At 40.1% G+C, this 20,312-nt stretch overlaps 1 protein-coding gene across 15 annotated transcripts in view; it reads left to right on the top strand.

The window, feature by feature from the left end:
• The window catches only part of gramd1ba (GRAM domain containing 1Ba), an 808,348-nt gene that overhangs the window by 674,336 nt on the left and 113,700 nt on the right, over positions 1-20,312 (top strand). For all 15 annotated transcript variants that reach the window (XM_038778914.1, XM_038778911.1, XM_038778917.1 and 12 more), the window contains one exon: positions 13,436-13,456. In XM_038778914.1, the coding sequence (XP_038634842.1) occupies positions 13,436-13,456 (21 nt within the window). The remainder of the gene's footprint in view (positions 1-13,435; positions 13,457-20,312) is intronic.

Raw genomic sequence — 20,312 nt, 5'->3', positions numbered from 1 at the left:
CATCCTTGTTTTCAAATCCCTCTATGACCTTGTCTTTTCCTTTGCTTGTGAACTTCTCCAGCCCTACAACCCTCTACAAGATTTCTGTGCTCCCATGCTAGCTTCTTCTGATTTTAATTGCTGTCCCATTGTTAGCTATGCCATCAGTTGCACTTAGCTCATAATTCCCTCCCTGAACCTCTCACCCACATGTATGTTTCAAATTTTATCTGAAACCACTTATCTGAAGCATTACATTAAAGACACTATAAAAATGCAAGTTATTGTGAAAGTTCTTCAAGGAACTGGAGGCAGTTTGTGAGGACCTTTGGAGCCGTCAAGCCAGGCCCAGAACGTCCTTAGACCACACTTACGAGTATTAAATTGCTTAGCTCTTACAGAACAAGTGTGGATGCAATGGGCCTAATGGCTTCCTGTGCTTTTAACATTCTATGATTTTATGATATTTCATAAGATGAAAATACCTCTGTTAGGACTGTCAAATTCCACAGTTCAGTGCAAGGAACAGAGACACCTAATGGCAGATCATTATGCTGTTTGACATAGCATCATCATATATACTTGGGTACTTGTTCAAAGTCCTATGTTTGTTCTGCTTTCAAAACATGTTACTTATTTTCTAGTCAAGTTTCTTATAGAAATAGAAATTTTACAGATTAACAGCCAATGGCTTTGGCTAGGCGAGGTTATTTTCCACAAGTTCACAGTTATTTATCCATTAACTGGTAGAATTAGTGTTGCCTCAACTGTCGCTCCTCCCATGAATGAATGTCACTGTATTGTGTACAAAATCTGGTTTCCCTGGTGATGTTACACACCAGTGAACAGTGGCAGGATTTAATAATAGTTGCACTAATTGGCATATCCTTCCTTATGGAATTTTTCACAGTTAAATTGTTATTCTGAAGAGAAATGAAAGTGAGCGTGAAATGCCAAAAAAACATTTCAACCCATTTATGTGTGGAATTTGTTCTTCACATTGCGGATAACTTATATTGGCAAGCTGCAGAGTTAAACCAATTAAAATATCAAGCATTTGTTTGTAATATGTGTGAATTTGTAATTCCAGGTGTGTGAATTTTCTATGGGCAAATGCTGATCCCTCGAAGAAACCGCTAAGGTTTCCATTTGATGATTCTTGAATAAAAAAATCAGAAGTATTAATTTTGCTTACAGATTCTTGCACTGCTTTCAGGGGGCGCTACACGGTAGATCATAAATTATAAGTCTCCTTTGCATTGACAAAGTCAACCAGTCGGTAGTTACAGAATCTAAACTCGGAACAGATTTCACTCCTTATTCTATCTCAGTCATTGTAAAGCAGAGTTGAACCCCCGTTGATAATAGGAATCTAAGTGGGGAGCCTGCTTTTAACTGAATTGAAATAAACGATGTTCCATCAATGCAGGATTAAAGGGAGCAACTGAACCTGATGCAGTTTTTAAGTTTAGTGATTTTTAAGAATCAAGGGAAGGAGTGGGCAGCACGGTAGCATAGTGGTTAGCATAAATGCTTCACAGCTCCAGGGTCCCAGGTTCGATTCCCGGCTGGGTCACTGTCTGTGTGTGCGTGGGTCCTCCCCGTGTGTGCGTGGGTTTCCACCGGGTGCTCCGGTTTCCTCCCACAGTCCAAAGATGTGCGGGTTAGGTGGATTGGCCATGCTAAATTGCCCGTAGTGTCCTAAAAAGTAAGGTTGGGGGGGGGGGGGTTGTTCGGTTACGGGTATAGGGTGGATACGTGGGTTTGAGTAGGGTGATCATTGCTCAGCACAACATCGAGGGCCGAAGGGCCTGTTCTGTGCTGTACTGTTCTATGTTCTATGAGAGCCCACTAGAGGCTATTGTGGAACATTACAATCCTTGTTTCTCTTGAATACTTTGGGTAAGCAAATGTTTCCTACAAAGTGCTCACCTGCAATTTGGATTTATCAATTTGTTCTTTTACATCTGTTTTAGTTACATTTCAATATTTAGAAATGGCAGTTAACAAAAATTATTTAATGTAGAGTAACCAAAGTCTGTCCAATGTCTGGTAGCAGACGCACATCACAAAAATTGCCAGGACGCAGATTAATCCTTACTGCCTGTCATTTCTATGAATTAAGTGATTGTGCTTTAGGTTCTACAGAGAGTCCTGCAGCTACAAAGTCATGAAAAATAGAGCAGAGTATCTGAAAAAGGGCACTTCAGTGTGTTGGGAATTCTATCCATAGCGGGTACTCTTGCAGTTGCATCACTGTAAGAAACCAAAGTGAAACATAGAAAATAGAAGCAGGAGGAGGCCATTTAGCCCTTCGAGCCGCCTCCATCGTTCATTCTGATCATGTCTGATCAAAACCCTGATCCTTTTAGCCTCGAGCTACATATAATTCCTCCTAAATGTTTGGCCTAAACTATCTGTGGTGCTGAATTCCACAGATTCGTCACTCTCTGTGTGAAGACATTTCTCCTCAACTCAGTCCTAAAATGTTTATGAAATGAAAATCGCTTATTGTCACAAGTAGCCTTCAAATGAAGTTACTGTGAAAAGGCCCTAGTCGCCACATTCCAGTGCCTGTTCGGGGAGGCTGGTACGGGAATTGAACCGTGCTGCTGGCCTGCCTTGGTCTGCTTTCAAAGCCAGCAATTTAGCCCTGTGCTAAACAGCCCCAGTACTGCTTATCTTCAAACTATGACCCCAAGTTCTGGACACCCCCACCATGGGGAACATTCTTTCTGAATCTACCTTGTCTCATCCTGTCAGAATTTTGTAAGTTTCTATGAGATCCCTTCTCATTGTTCTAAACTCCAATGAATATAAGCCTAACCAATTTAGTCTCTCCTCATATGACAGTCCTGCCATCCCAGGAATCAGCCTGGTAAATCTTTGCTGCACTCCCTCCATAGCAAGAACTACCTTCCTCCGATAAGACCACCAATACTCCAGATGTAGCCTCACCAATGCCATATACAGTTGCAGTAAAACATCTCTATTCCTATACTCGCATCCTCCGCTATGAAGGCTAACATACATTTGCCTTCTTTATTGCGTGCTTTCGGCAACTGATGCACAAGGACCCCAAGATCTCACTGAGTATCCACCTCTCTCAATTTACACCCATTCAAATAAGAATTTGCCTTCCTATATTTGGTACTGAAGCGGATAACCTCACATTTATCCACATTATATTGCAACTGCCATGCATGTGCCCACTCACTCAGCCTGTCCAAATCCTGCTGAAGCATCTCTGCATCTTCCTCACAGCTCACCCTCCCACCCAACTTTGTATCATCTGTAAATGTTGTGATAATACATTTAGTTCCCTCTTCTAAATCACAGGACAGGATTAGAAGCTAAACGTTCCAGGAATTAGATGTTTCAGGCGGGATCGAGGGGGATGTAAAAGGGGTGGTGGAGTTGCGCTACTGGTTAGGGAGAATATCACTCTTATCCTTGTCCACCAGCACTTTAAAACTTACTGAGTTGTGGCCACTGTTCCCGAAATGCTCCCCGACTGAAACCTCTACCACCTGGCTGGGCTCATTCCCCAATACTAGGTCCAGTACAGCTTCTTCCCTAGTTGGCCTATCTACATATTGTTTTAAGAAGCCCTCCTGTACTGCGGAGGGACACCTCAGAGGGCAGCGAGGCTATATGGATAGCGATCAGGAATAAGAAGGGTGCAGTCACAATGTTGGGGGTTTACTACAGGCCTCCCAACAGCCAACGGGCGATAGAGGAGCAGATTGGAAATGAGTAAAAACAAAGTGTTGTTGTGATGGGAGACTTCAACTTCCCCAGGAAGGATAGGCAAGGGAATCTATGTGTGGAGCTAGAGGAAATGGGCGAGGTACTAAATTAATACTTTGCATCAGTATTCACCAAAGAGAAGGAATTGGTGGGTGTTGTGTCTGGAGAAGGGTGTGTAGATAGCCTGGGTCACATTGAGATCCAAAAAGACGAGGTGTTGGGCGTCTTTAAAAATATTAAGGTAGATAAGTCCCCAGGGCCTGATGGGATTTATCCCAGAATACTGAAGGAGGTTAGAGAGGAAATTGCTGATGCCTTGACAGAAATCTTTGGATCCTCACTGTCTTCAGGTAATGTCCCGGAGGACTGGAGAATAGCCAATGTTGTTCCTTTGTTTAAGAAGGGTAGCAAGGATAATCCAGGGAACTACAGGCCAGTGAGCCTTACTCCAGTGGTAGGGAAATTACTGGAGAGAATTCTTTGAGACAGGATTTACTCCCATTTGGAAACAAATGGACGTATTAGCGAGAGGCAGCATGGTTTTGTGAAGGGGAGGTCGTGTCTCACTAACTTGATAGAGTTTTTCGAAGAGGTCACAAAGATGTCGGATGCAGGTAGGGCAGTGGATGTTGTCTATATGGACTTTAGTAAGGCCTTTGACAAGGTCCTCATGGTAGACTGGTACAAAAGGTGAAGTCACACGGGATCAGGGGTGAGCTGGCAATGTGGATACAGAACTGGCTAGGTCATAGAAGGCAGAGAGTAGCAATGGAAGGGTGCTTTTCTGATTGGAGGGCTGTGACTCATGGTGTTCCGCAGGGATCAGTGCTGGGACCTTTGCTGTTCGTAATATATATATACAAATGATTTAGAGGCAAGTGTAACTGGTCTGATTAGTAAGTTTGCAGACGACACAAAGGTTGGTGGAATTGCGGATAGCGATGAGGACTGTCCGAGGATACAGCAGGATTTAGATCGTTTGGAGACTTGGGCGGAGAGATGGCAGATGGAGTTTAATCCGGACAAATGTGAGGTAATGCATTTTGGTCTAATGCAGGTACAGAATATACAGTGATTGGTAGAACCCTCAAGAGTATTGAAAGTCAGAGAGATCTAGGTGTACAGGTCCACAGGTCACTGAAAGGGGCCATTCGGGTGGAGAAGGTAGTCAAGAAGGCATACGGCATGCTTGCCTTCATTGGCCGGGGCTTTGAGTATAAGAATTGGCAAGTCATGTTGCAGCTGTATAGGACCTTAGTTAGGCCACACTTGGAGTAGGAGTGTTCAATTCTGGTCGCCACACTACCAGAAGATTGTGGAGGCTTTAGAGAGGGTGCAGAAGAGATTTACAAGGATGTTGCCTGGTATGGAGGGCATTAGCTATGAGGAGCAGTTGAATAAACTCTGTTTATTCTCACTGGAACGACGGAGGTTGAGGGGTAACCTGATAGAGGTCTACAAAATTATGAGGGGCATAGACAGAGTGGATAGTCAGAGGCTTTTTCCCGGGTAGAGGGGTCAATTACTGGGGGGGCCTAGGTTTAAGGTGCGAGGGGCAGGATTTAGAGGAGATGTACGAGGCAGGTTGTTTACACAGAGTAGTGGGTGCCAGGAACTCGCTGCCGGAAGAGGTGGTGGAAGCAGGGACGATAGTGACATTTAAGGGCATCTTGACAAATACATGAATAGGATGGGAATAGAGGGATACGGACCCAGGAAGTGTAGACTATTTTAGTTTAGACGGGCAGCGTGGTCGGCGCAGGCTTGAAGGGCCTGTTCCTATGCTGTACTTTTCTTTGTTCTTATATAATGTAAACACTTGGGATCCTAGCCTCGCTACTGTACCCCAATCTGCCTACTAATCAGATAAAGACCATCTATTACAACTTTTTGTTTCCTGTCTGCTAACCAACGTTTTATCTTATAAGTTACTACCCCTAATCCCATGCACTTATTAATCGTCTATGTGAGACCTTGTTGAAAGCCTTCTGAAAGTCTAAATAAACCACATCCACCGGTTCTCCCTGGTCAACTCTGCTAGTTACATTGTTAAAGTATTCTAGTAGATTTGTCAAGCATGATTTTCCTTTTGTAAATCCATGCTGACTTTGTCTGATTACACCACTGCTTTCCAAATGCTGTGCTATGAAATCCTTGATAATGGACTCGAGCAACTTCCCTACTACTGATGCCAGGCTCACTGGTCTATAGTTTCCTGTTTCTCTCTACCTCCCTTTTTGAATAGTGGGGTTACATTTGCTGCCCTCCAATCTGTAGGAACAATTACAGAGAAGTCTGGAAAATGATCACCAATGAATCTACTATTTCTCGTGCCACTTCTTTAAGTACTCTGGGATGAAATCAAATTAAATTTCACAAAGACCTAAACTCAATGTAGAAGGAATTGTATGGAAAAAGGTAACAGTGTTCTAGTTCTGTTCCATATTTTATGACCGTTGACAAGTAATTGACTCAGATAGCAAAAAAACTCAGAAAAGATATGAGCTGGCACCATATAACTATGAAAAGTAGTGGAATAAACAGTATGCGTTGGGTATATCAGTTGTTTTAAACAGGAACTTGCTTTATTCCATTTATGAAGTAGGTAAATCAGGGAACAGGCATATTATTTTCCACTGTAATGTAAATTGTGTGATATTACTACCATGCCATATGATGACTACTCATATGTACAATCATACAATGATGTCGTTCTGACGGCTGTATCAGGATAAGTACAGATACCACGGCCATCTGAGTTTTGAGATATTGAGTTTGATCTGGAAGGAGTTCTCTACTCTGCTCATTCAAATTCACACTCTATATCCCAACTTTCTATCATCTGGCCCTGTATATCTTGCTATCATGTTTTTACCCACTGTAAATCTACTCTCTGAATCACATTTCTTTGTTTCTGATGATCATATCAAATCGCTGTCTCCCAGTCCCCAGCCACAGTATATCTCCCAGTTCAACACTGTGTATTGTTCTTCTCTGCCAAATCCTCAGATTATTCTCAAGATTATTTTAGAAAACAAGGAATAGCACATAATGAGTTGTCTCCTGAAACTACATTTGTCCACACCTCCAGTCTTGCTTCCAATATCTCCCTTCACCTTCTGCCCAATCAACTTGCCCTAGCTGATCTGTTTGTGAGAACCCACCTCCTGACATCGTTTGCTCTCTTAGCAGTAGCTCATGACTTCCTGATTACTTGTGAAGGCAACCCCATTTTTCAGATGGATCCCTTTACTCATTTCAAGATATCCATTATGTCCCCTCCCCCACTATAAAAACCTTACTCCTTCTGGTCACAAGTAGTGCTGTAAATGACACTTGTGACAACTCGCACCTCCTTTTATTGCTAGGTTTTCCCATACCCTTGGAAACCAAGACAGCAACTTTTGAATTTAAATATAGTTGTTAATTGCACTGTGATTTAAATGTATTAAAAAATCTTGACCTCCTTGGAAAGACGGTCATTCACATGACACAAAATGCATGGTGGGTTCGGGACACAATTGCCATTTTAAAATTCTTAACACTGTCCATCCCACTCACAACTGCTCTCTCCATTGTGGAAGCTGTTCATTGTCGAGATAAACCTGTCTCTTTGTACACTATGCATTAAGAGTGTTGAATCTGTTAAGTAAGGAGCAGAGCTGTGGCTTGCCATTGTGAACTTGTTTTATTTATCTTTTTATGTGTGCTTCAGCTTAACATTGTAGAAAATGTTCATAAGCTGAAAAAGTGATGGGAAATGTGTAACCCGAAGTAATTGTAACACTTAGCAGAAGCACATCTGTTATGCTAGACTTTGAATGTAATGCCGCACATTTTCTAATAGTGGTAATGGTGAGTATCTTGGCACTCAGTGTTATTAAGGAGTAAATCAGACAACAAATTCCAGCATCCACAGATATGCAATTAAATACAGATATCCAGACTTTCTTTTAAATTTGCCCTGCTCTCACAAAATTACCTCAGCAAGTGATTCGCTATTCATGCATATGAAGGGCACGAAGTTGATGAAATTGCACACACGAAACAAACTAACCACGCCAGAAAAGGTTAGGGCCTCTCCATTCAAGTGCGAATGAATGTTTAACAGAGCAAAAAGTCTTGATTATTATTAAACAATTGTGCGTTGAGCTGAAATTTAAATTTTTAAACAGTGGAGTTTTGTTCCTTCAGATTTTGCTTCTTGTTAGAAATGTTTAAATGAAAACGTAACTTTTTCTTTCCATCTCTTAATTCCATCTTTCTTTTTCTTTCTTTATATAATATTAAATCTTTCAATTCATGCTTCCTGGTTTAAACTCCGCATGTTTCAGTAAGGATTCTTCAATCTAATTGATTGAAGAGACACTCTGTACTTGCCTTATTGACTCAGGTTTCCAGATCCTCTTTGAGGGTCCCTGTGTTGTTTTAGACTTGGATGACCATAAGCTGCTACTCAGAATCCCATGTAACGTCTGTGGGAAGCTGTAATCATAATGAATGGCAATTGCTGACCAGAACGTGTGTGCCATTATGGATAAATATTGTAAGAAACACACAGTTCAGATAGCAATTTTTAAAAATCGAAGATGGAATAACAGCATTTGCACAGCAGAACACTTAAAAAAATTACATTTGTGTTAATAAAAAGATTAATGGATATTTATGGTTGAAAATAAGAAATAGGGCGAGATTTGCAGTGGTGGCCCACCATTGGCCAACAAGGTTACCCGTTGGTCACACATTCAGTTGGTGTGGGCGGTACCGGAAAATGCTGCCCATTGTTAGCTGCTTGCCATGATTAAAATTTGTCATGTTGGAGACAAATTGAACTAATACATTTGGTAATGTTGAAATATCTTAGAGATTTGCATGCTCTATTCAAAACGTTTCTGTGTAATTCGTGAATTTATATATTCTGATATAGTTTTATTTATTATAATCCACAACATAATTGCTCATTTTCTGATAACATTTAAAGAATTAGACTGACACAAACAACGTTTTATAGGATGGGATATTTCTTTGCAAAGCCTGCTTTACCCATCCTCTGATCCTGTTGTAACATCATAGTATTAAAATCATCTGCATGAAATTTACTAACATTTAGATAGGAAGTTTCAAAAGTGTGAACCTTAAAACATGAAAATCATGTTTGAAACTTCTTCAATACCCTGACCATGTGGGTTGAATAGATGGCTATATTAACAACTCAGGATTTTGTCTTTATGATCAGCAAGGTAGCATAGTGGTTAGCACAGTTGCTTCACAGCTCCAGGGTCCCAGGTTCGGTTCCCACCTTGGGTCACTGTCTGTGCAGAGTCTGCACATTCTCCCCATGTTTGCGTGGGTTTCCTCCGGGTGCTTCGGTTTCCTCCCACAGTCCAAAGATGTGCAGGTGAGGTGAATTGGCTATGCTAAATTGCCCTTTGTGTCCAAAAAGGTTAGTTGGAGTTGTGGGGATAGGGTGGATGTGTGGGCTTAGGTAAGGTGCTCTTTTCAAGGGCCGGTGCAGACTCGATGGGCTGAATGGCCTTCTTCTGCACTGTAAATTCTATGATTCTATCAAGCTGTGTCACGGCTTTGTAACATGTTCCAAGCTATTGTCTGTTGTCGACGTAATAAAGATTTTCCCTCGCTGAACGCTGTTCCTTTTAAAAATACACACACACGCACACACACTATTATGTTTGTGCTGAAATCTGGTCTCCGTGCATGTGGAACTGTTTCGACAAAGGAATAGAATTAATTGCTTAAACTGAGGGAATCTCTTGTCTGGTAAATTATCTTTGAAGGAAGGCACTCCCCCTCTCAGAATGATCTCTCATCCTAATGAGGTAAAATATCAATTACTCTTCCATAATGGATTATAGCTTCTTACTATGTTGAAATATATTTTAACAGACACTTTCACTTTGAGTTTCAATTTAGTTAATGTGAAGGATTTATGTTTAAACCTAACTTGCTTTGTAATTGATCAAATTAATTGTAATTCCACAATTCTTTCCAATTGCTCACTGCTGCCTTCTTTAATAGTCTTTGGTTCAATGTTAGGAAGCAGATTGATGGGTAGCTATTTGTTTACAAACTATGGGCAGAATATTCCGAAATTTACTCTTAACCGGCATGCTGCTACCCAGCTGCACAGCTGTTTTTTCTCACTAGATATTCCGACACTTTGAATAAAACATCTTCTGATGGCTGTCACACTGTTGAGGTGTCATTGAGCATCGGCTGCAAAGAAATCTCCCCCTCCCACGGATATGGCGGAATCAGAGACTCTCTGCAGTGCAGAAGGAGGTCATTCAGCCTATCGAGTCTGCACTGACCCTTGGAAAGAGCACCTGGACACTCGGGGGGGCAATTTAGCATGGCCAATCCATCTACCCTGCACATCTTTGGGTTGTGGGGGTGAGTCCCTCACAGACACGGGGAGAATATGCAAACTCCAAACGGATAGTTACCCAGGGCCAGGATCGAACCCGGGTCCTTGGTGCTGTGAGGCAGCAGTGCTAACCACTACGCCACCACGCCACCCCTAGTTTGCAATTGTGTCTCTCCTATATATGCTGTGATTGTGAACCTGCCTCCACTCCACCTGATGAAGGAACAGCGCTCAGAAAGCTGCAACCGGCTTTCAGAATTCCATTGTGTGCCCCATCACGTGTGCCCCATCAATAGTATATCTTTAAACAGCTGCCAATGTTTAGTTTCCCTGCCCAGTCTACTCGGGCCAAATCTGTACTCATGCCTATGTAATTGCCTTTGTTTAACTCCAGAACGCTAGTGTGGGACTTCAGTTTGTCGCCCTCAAACTGAATTTGAAATTCTATCATACAATGATCACTCTTCCCTAAAGGATCCTTAACTATGAGGTCATTAATTAATCCCTCCTCGTTACACAAAACCCATCCAGAACAGCTTGCTTCCTGGTTGGTTCCATAAGATTTTGCTCCATGAAACAATCTCCAATACATTCAATCAACTTTCCCTTGAGACTACCCTTGCCAATTTGATTAATCCAGTCCCTATGCATATTAAAATCAACCATGATTATTGTCGAACCTTTCTTACAAGCCTTCAATGTTTCCTCGTTTTACTGTGCCCTACTGCGGAACTACTATAGATTGCTCCCATCAGGAACTTCATTCCTTTGTTATTTCTTATTTCTACCCAGACTGATTCCATGTCTTTATCTCCGGTGCCTGTATCATTTCTTACTGCAGCACTGATCCCTTTTACTAGCTGCACCATCTCCTTTTCCTTTCTGTTACTCCTTCTGAAATACTGAGTACCCTTGGATATTCAACTCCTAGACCTGGTCTCCATGCCCATGTCTCAATAATCACCATCAAATCATACCCTTCGTCTCTATTTGCGCTGTTAACTCATCAATTTTGTTCTGAATGCTTCATGCATTCAGCCACAAAGCCTTTAACTTTGTTCTATTATAAAATTTCCCTTCTCTTGGCAGATTCCTTGGCGAAATATGACTTTCACATTTTCTGTCCCTTGCTTTTATTTTCTGGTAACAATCCATCTCATCACTAACATGCATTCCTACCTTCTCATTAAACTTTGATTTTCTTCTTTTTTTTTTTAAATTTAGATTAGCCAATTATTTTTTCCAATTAAGGGGCAATTTAGCGCGGCCAATCCACCTACTCTGCACATTTTTGGGTTGTGGGGGCGAAACCCACGCAGACACGGGGAGAACGTGCAAACTCCACACGGACAGTGACCCAGAGCCGGGATCGAACCTGGGACCTCAGCGCCGTGAGGCGGTTATGCTAACCACTAGGCCACCGTGCTGCCCTAAACTTTGATTTTCTAATTTTCCCTGTAACTGAACCCTCCCTCCATACCAAGGCAACCTGTTATTTTTCTCCCACGGTTCAATTGATCCAAGTGCAATTTGTGATGTTCTACAGGGTAGCCAACACACAGTTATGTTCCCAAGTCCTCTACCAGCTTCCTAGATCTTGTATTCTTTAAAATTCTCATTTAAACTAGCAATGTATTCTTGCTGCCAAATGTCTCAGTCCTTTTCCAGCATTGTAGATTTTCTCTTCACACCTGCTCATCTATTCGGGCAGATCACTGCTTCTTCACTCTAATACAATGCAACCCTATCTAAAATTTCTGGGGGAGAAGAAGTTTCCACTAGTTTTGTGTCCAGAATTCAGTGCAATCTCAATGGAATTGCCGAAACCAACACTACTGCTCAAGGCATGTAAACACAGATGAGTTGCATCCTAAAGTATTATTCGCTTGTGTTTCCCATGATCTTTTATGCTGGTTCAATTCAACGTACCCAAACAGGGTCATCTGTAAAACTGTTCCTGAGGTAAAATTGAGAGCTTCTGCCCATTGTCTTGTTTTCAGATGCCTCATCACATTGCACTCACTTTCTTCAGTGAAAAAGCACTGATAGGAGTATAGTGAAAGATTTTTGATTAGAAATTGTTTATTTTTTTGATGAAAAAAATAAACAATTACCTTTTATTATGCCGCCTGATTGCCTGAATGAGCATACAGTATTTGGCACAGCAGTAAATTTGCCCCTATGTCTTGCCTTCAAGCCGCCACATTTTTTAGGTACACATGCCTCAATTTTGATCTACTAAAATCGCCTTTAAAATAATTATTTCAGGGTTAAGTACTTTATATTTATAACATTTTTTTCAACATATAGCGATACAATTTTAATCAAAAAGCAGTGGAAAAATCTTGTTCATTTTAAGTGTGAAGAACAATTGTCCCTTTCTCACAGCTGTCTTAAATTGGATACTTCTCTTTTGTGTGGGCCTAAACAAAATAAATCCATTTTCCAGCTGCTTTTCTTTGTGGATTCGAGGCCACCTTTGTCCATCTGTAAGGTTAAATTGGAGTCTCAATTCTTTCCACTTGAATAGCTGAAATGGAAAAAGTGACATCTACGTCATATGTGTAAGGCTTTCTCTATTATAAATGCTAAAGCTCGTTCTATTAAAATGCATCACTATGCTTATTTTTGACTTTGAGACCTGTGCACACAGCAAATCTGTTACTGAAAAGACCATTTATCTCTTTCAATCTTTCGGAAGCAGAATGTTCATCAACAAAAGCTTGGTCAGCAAGCACCTGTTTTCTTTAAACAAATAATAATGCACAATAAGATATAAATAGTGTTAGCAATCCTGTTGGTTATAACGTCATTAGAATTTAACCATGTAAACACCACAACCTTAAACAACTTTAAAAATGGTAGATTTAATTATCTTTTTTTGTTAGTCAGAACTTGGAAGGTGTGTTGGCTTGTACCTTGCTGTACTGTAGATTTTACTTTGTGGAACAGCCTAACGCTCTTAGTAATATTTTCCCTGTTTCTGGCACATGTTGAAGGGTTAATGGACTTATTTTGCTTTGACACTGGGAATAAATTTAACTTAACTTACCAGGTAGGAAGTCTATGGAATTGGGTGGAGTGCAATTTTACATTCCACCCAACATTGCTCTCCACTAACCTCAATGGATAGATAATTTCGACAGCATATTCAACCAGCATTGCATGTCAATTTCCCAGTGGGCAGGTTAGGTTGAAATTGATGTGTCAGACTAAAATAAATAGGGACATGGTAATATGTACATTTTCCTGCCTTTTCCTTGAAAACCTTGTTTTTCACTTCGATATTTACAGTTCTTTTTTGCTTTGTTCTTTTTGCAGAAAAGCCAGAGCTGGTACAACGTAAGTCTTCCTGTTTAATATCTATGTTTTCTTTGTGTTAGTCGTCGGTCAAAGCACAAATGATCCCATTTGACTGCTGTAAGTGATTTTAGTCAACTATTTTTTGTATTGCATGTACTCTCAAATAATAAATAAGCTTCAGTATAAATTGGACATACTGCATGAATGAATAATTTAGACCTAATAAGTTATCTTGGCAAGTCTTCAAAAGACCAATCTCAAAATGAAGTTTATTTTCCCAGCCGTGTACAGCACAAGGCCGTGAATGAATTTGACCAAAGAAATCTTAAGCACCTGTTGAGTGTGTATTGTTCCAAGATGCAGGTTCTGTTGACTGCCATATTCTGTAGCAGCCTTTTCTTATCAGAACGAGAGCCACATGCTTAAAAAAAAGCTCCAGGATTGAGAACATTTTTTCCGATTCTTCTTACAATATCAAGTTCTGAAGTAAGACTCTACTGGTCATTATTGGCACTGTTTCGACCATACAGGAATTGATAAAGCACAAAAACATGTCGGTGACCATAAATGCCTCAACTGAATTGGGTTTTTTAAACTTTTTTTTAAAATTTAGAGTACCCAATTCATTTTTTCCAATTAAGGGGCAATTTAGTGTGGCCAATCCACCTACCCTGCACATCTTTGGGTTGTGGGGGCGAAACCCACGCAGACACGGGAAGAATGTGCAAACTCCACACAGACAGTGATCTAGGGCCGGGATCGAACCTGGGACCTCGGCGCCGTGAGGCAGCATGGCTAACCCACTGCGCCACCGTGCTGCCCAACCGAATTGTTGATGCAGCAAGCAGGGTGACTCTCAATCTGATTGAAACATTACCCATCATCTTTGCTGCCTTAAGATTTGAGGTGGGTTACAATTGCACTGAAACAGTGCATCTGTTGAATATCCGCTTAATACATCTCTGCATGATTCCGGTCTCCCTCGGGCTTCAGTTGAAGGGATTGACTGAATTTCTTTACAACACAGATCAGCTGATTTCAGCAGAAAATGTGGCTTTTGTTTAAGGACCTGCTTTACCACTGATTACTTTTTGTCTTCTCTGGAACAGTCGTGTTTTAGATATCACCATTGTCCAGCCTCTGAGGTAGCTATTAGTTATTAATGTTTACCACCACCAGGAGCAAATGCTGCTTCCTCTCAAAGTTTTTTAATCATGAGTTCATGGAATGCATTTTGATCAGGTTTACTTATGATGCATGCTGAAGTGCTGACCTCATCATATTGCATTGTTTACTGACTTTGCTTTCTTGCATGCATGAAGTAAATTAAGTAATATTTGCTTAAAAGGATTGTGTGTCTTGAGTAATGCATTATTGTTTATATTAACATAATTATATTCCGCATTACAATATTATAAGAAATAGTTTTCAACATCATAAGGCTGAGTGTAGTTGCATCTCTCGTCCTGTGCATGTTATGTAAATGATGCCAGTGTTAAACTGCGCTGGGTATTCTCTAATGTTAAACTGTATATTACTATAAGATCTGCGTGTATTTAATGTGGAAAAGAGCAATCAAATTAAGTGGAGAGCATTCAGATTGCATGACTGGTTTCTTAACAAAAGGTAGCTCAAGTAATATAACAACCAGGAACAAATTCTGTGTTTCTACATTGGGTGCATGTAATAGAATCCAAATGTTAAATGTAATTTGTCATAAAAGGCAAGGAGTGAAAATGGCATTTTCTGAGCACAACACATCACATTCCCTATGGAAGTACGATGTAAGATATCTACAAAAGTTGTGTTTAACAATGTAGACTTTTTTGCCATATTATGATATGTTTAACAGTCAACTGCTGTTTGATCATTTTAAACAATATTAGAAAAATGAAGGATTGTTATTTAAAGCTGATTCCTGTAATTCTATGTAAAGCTTATGGTGTATTTTAATGTTTTTCCTGTATACTTGCCATCAAGGGTTTCAAAAACAGTTTAAGATTGGAACAATTCCGATGTTAGCAAAATTATTGTTCCAGTAACGTCTAAGGGACTGAACAGTACTTGACACTTTCTTTTAAAGAACTGTTGTCGTTGGCAGACCTATGTGTTGCATTTGTAAAGTATATATAAAACCGGATTAGGGTTGAAGTATGTAAATACCTTTGATGCTTGACAACACCTTTCACTTGTTTACTAAGCTCACCACATAATAATCGCACAAATCTCATCAAAAATACAAATATGACCACTTGTGTATAATGATGATGGAATACTGAATAGCTCCTTTTGATTTTTTTCTCTTTGCCGAAGGAACGTTTTCCAAAATAATTTTGACACAATTGTTCCTTTTAATATCAATACTCTGGCAGAGGAGTGCCAGAAAAATGAAATTGAAGGTAGTGAGATGGATGAAGAAAGTTTTTAAGCAGTGAGTTTGTGGTGCTCTGCCTCATAGATTGGTGGAAGCAGCTTTAGTAAGTAACTTCTATTTGGGACTTGGATAAATATTTGAAGGGCAAAATTTACAAAGGTATGTGGAAAGGGCAAAGGAGCAGGAACAACCACACTTTTTTTCAAAGAGACACGATTGGCCCGGTTGGCCTGTTTTATGGTATTGTTCTAATGGTGGAGACAATCAGCCCTTCGTGGACTGTCCCAGTTGATGCCAAATTTCTTTAATCCAGTAGCCGCTTAGAACATCAGGTGAAACAAAGTGGACAAAGGAATAGACAAAATATAAAAGAGAAATGCAAGTGGATTTAGCACATCTCCTAATACCAGAATATTTAAAAATCAGCGAAATTACATGTGTTGCAGGGTGTTTTATTCTGAATTTTCCCCCTATTCATTTTGTTGTTCATGTACAGATGCACTCATTTGACAATGATTAAAACATAACTTCTGTGAGTGTGAAAATCATTAACAGCGAAATTGGTTAACCTGCTTTGAATTTATAAAGAAACTGCTGAGGTAACAAATCACAGAGTATATATAATTCTATTACACATTCAGTCATCCAGCTCTCCCTGTTATTTGGGTCAGTATACAAGGACCACCACTGAAACCATTTTCATTCCCTTCTACAACAGCACTGAACCTGTGCATTTCCACTGCTGATTGAATCAGAAGCAATTTAGCCAAGACCTGATTAGTTAGCACTGTATCACCTTCTGGATGTATACAACAGAGGACTGTAATGATATAAATTCAAGACCCCTTCAAATAAATGTGATTACTCCATTTTTATGAAAGATTATGTAAACCCAGCATTTAAACAAACTCGATGCATTCTGCATGCAAATCACAATTTTAATTTACAACAACTCTGCAGTTTACAAACTCACTCTTCATGCAGTTGAGTTTTTGCTGATGCATGTTACCGACAGGAGTGGCTTAATTTAAACAGCCCTGATTTCTGTTCTCACCAAACCATCTGTAAAAAGAAAGGTGTTTTGATTTGCTTCTACCCTCTATAAGTGCTGGTGTGTTTCTCAACCCCACAGGATTGGAGTGATCCAATTTCTATTAATAATCCCTCAGAACACACTAGATATAATGAATTCAGGGGGTTAGTTCATTTGCTCTCAGAATGTGGGAGAGGGTTGCTACACATTACCCTCTGCACCCGTGCAGTAAAAGGGAGACAAAAAGAAAGATTTACAGGGCAAAATCCACAGATAAAATAATTATTGTTTCACGTGTGTTCAGAATCCAGAATCAAAATCCAAAGAGACATTCCTTCACAGAGGTTGGCAGGCTGAAATCTGATGTTGGCTAATTCACTTTTCAAGAAGAGTTGACTTCCACAGTGAGATAGGCACACACACATGAATCAATCTTGAAGGTAGAGGTACAGAGGTTTCAGTAGAAACTGTGTTGTTGGGACCAGGTATTCAACGTGAGCATTGCCTCTTTTCTGTGCTGCTGCTGGGCAAATGGAAAATTGAAAACATGAGGGTTTTTTTCAGTACCGCACAGCAATTCTTTTAAAATAAAATTACAGTACCCAAGTATTTGTCTTCCAATTAAGGGGAAATTTAGTGTGGCCAATCCTCGTAGCCTGTACATCTTTTTGTGTTGTGGGGGTGAGACCCATGCAGACACAGGGAGGCTGTGCAAACTCCACATGCCACACAGCAATATTACTGGTTCTACCAGATGGAGGTTCATTCATATGACTCTCATCTCTCCATTCTAGCTTTGATAAAGGCTGTGTTTCCCTTTGTCTTAAAGTAATTTGCAAGGTTTTTTGACCTAGAAGATGAATTGGTTCCGGTTGGCCAGGCCTGGTTAATGAAATGTAGATGGTCTTTTTATAATTCCTTATGAGTTTCATCTCTTGTAGGCCAATGTGGGTTTAGGGTCCCTTCAGCGACAACGAGGTGTTAGTTTCTGCAAAAGTCCATATTAGCTCTTGTTGTTCGAGGTTCATGGACAGACATAGCTTCAGCCATTTTAAAATGGTCTGTGACAAGATTTATAATTTTATAATTAGCCATGAGGATATCTATATGCATATAAAATATATGGATTGTGGGATCTTATCCCTGACATATAGTTTTCATAACAACGTGCTGAAGGTAGAATTGACTGGGGGAGTAGAACATTAAGTACAATAATTCTGAGTTCAATTAATCATCAGATAGAATGACATGGCAACCAAATTATATAAGGGAATTGCTTTCAACAATTAAATGTTATTTTTGGGAACCTCATCTAACCAGTCACCACTTCTGATTTGCTTTTGATGATCAACACATACATACCAGAGATGTGTTAATGTTTTGTTTGTACTTTGATTTGATTCAGATTGTAATAAAGTGTGCCTGAGTCACAGCAGTAACTTATTTGTGATGCTCTTAAGAGTGGTATGGCTGATCGTGTATTAGTTGAGCACTTCAGCCATTTTCAATTGAATACAATCATTCAGGTACATGCATCACCCCCGCTTTCTCAAACATTTTGGAATCGGGTGTGTAACGTTCCCAGGATAGCTCATCTTCCTATCATTAAACTGTTGGAAATTAAAGTGTTCCCCATTACCCAGCACAGACATCTCTCGCCAGATTAATTTCTCCTCAAAGAAGTAGAAAATTAATATAGCAAAAGTCCATGAAAAGGGATAGTTTCATCACAAATTTTTGTTTCTTTTTTCCGAAGCTTGAGAAAATAAATAGTGAAGTCTGGGATGTCCCATAAATTATGTATAGTTAAACTTATTGACATTAACGTACCTCAGTGTTCTGATTTAGGATTTATCTGTTAATGAGGCAACAGTGTTAAGAACAGACCTTTTGAATGCTGCAGCTGCACAAAACCCATAAGAGGACAAACCAGTAAATACGAAACAGCATTAATGGGGTTAGGTTAACTGGACTTTTGGAGTGCCATTGACAGTGCAAACCTACAGCCATAAGTTTTGATACCCCTGAATCAAATATGCCAATTAAGTAGAATATATTATATTTCCCAGAAGTTTTATTGGATTGATCCTGGAAAGTGCTCCGATTTAAAGCATGGATCTTGATGTTTTCTGCTTTTGCTTTTGCCAGTCCACGATTTTTGATTATTCACTTTAGTAATTGTAAGATAACTGGTGCAGAAATGGAAAATCCTAGCCTTAATTTAAACTATTTTGAAGAGTTGAAAAGTTCTGATGAAACAGTAATGATTACATCTACCCCTAGGTGGCACCAAAGTATGCACTTAAAGCATTCTCTGTTTGAATATGTGATAACATAAGAGTCGGAGGAGGCCATTCAGTTTTTAATGCTTGTTTAAACATTCAATTAGCTCACAGCTGATCTGTACAGCAATTATATTTATTTACCTTTGAACTATATATCCCTTGATACTTAATTAAAAAACTCTATCGATCTCAGTCTTGAAAATATCAATTAACCCAGCTCCTACAGCCTGTTGAGGAATGAGTTCCAAATTTCCACTACTCTTTATATGAAGAAGTACTTAATAATTTGTGATCTAAATAGATTATTTCTAATTGTAATAATAAGTGCTCTTATCATGGATTCTCCCACCTAAGGAAATAGTTTCTAACTAATAATAATATAATAATCGCTTATTGTCGTAAGTATAGAACATAGAACAGTACAGCACAGAACAGGCCCTTCGGCCCTCGATGTTGTGCCGAGCTTTGTCCGAAACCAAGATCAAGCTATCCCACTCCCTGTCATACTGGTGTGCTCCTATTGCCTATTCAATAACCGCTTGAAAGTTCCTAAAGTGTCCCACTCCACTATCACAGCAGGCAGTCCATTCCACACTCTAACCACCCTCTGAGTAAAGAACCTGCCTCGGACATCCCCTGATATCTCCCACCCCGAACCTTATAGTTATGCCCCCTTGTAACAGCTACATCTACCCGAGGAAATAGCCTCTGAACGTCCACTCTATCTATCTATCCACCCCCCTCATCATCTTATACACCTCTATTAAGTCGCCTCTCATCCTCCTCCGCTCCAAAGAGAAAAGCCCTAGCTCCCTCAACCTTTCCTCAGAAGACCTACCCTTCAAACCAGGCAGCATCCTGGTAAATCTCCTTTGCACCCTTTCCAATGCTTCCACATACTTCCTATAATGAGGTGACCAGAACTGCACACAATACTCCAAATGTGGTCTCACTAGGGTCCTGTACAGTTGCATCATAACCCCACGGCTCTTAAACTCAAATCCCCTGTTAACAAATGCTAACACACTATTGGCCTTCTTCACTGCTCTATCCACTTGAGGCAACCTTCAGAGATCTGTGGACACGGACCCCAAGGGTTCTCTGTTCCTCTACATTCCTCAGAACCCTGCCATTAACCATGTAATCCGCATTCAAATTTGTCGCACCAAAATGAATCACCTCGCACTTATCAGGGTTAAACTC

The sequence above is a fragment of the Scyliorhinus canicula genome, chromosome 19, assembly GCF_902713615.1.
Source record: "Scyliorhinus canicula chromosome 19, sScyCan1.1, whole genome shotgun sequence".
Classification (NCBI taxonomy): Eukaryota; Metazoa; Chordata; class Chondrichthyes; order Carcharhiniformes; family Scyliorhinidae; genus Scyliorhinus; species Scyliorhinus canicula.
The sequence above is the reverse complement of the archived record's forward strand: the minus strand, read 5'-3'. Positions and strand labels throughout refer to the sequence as shown.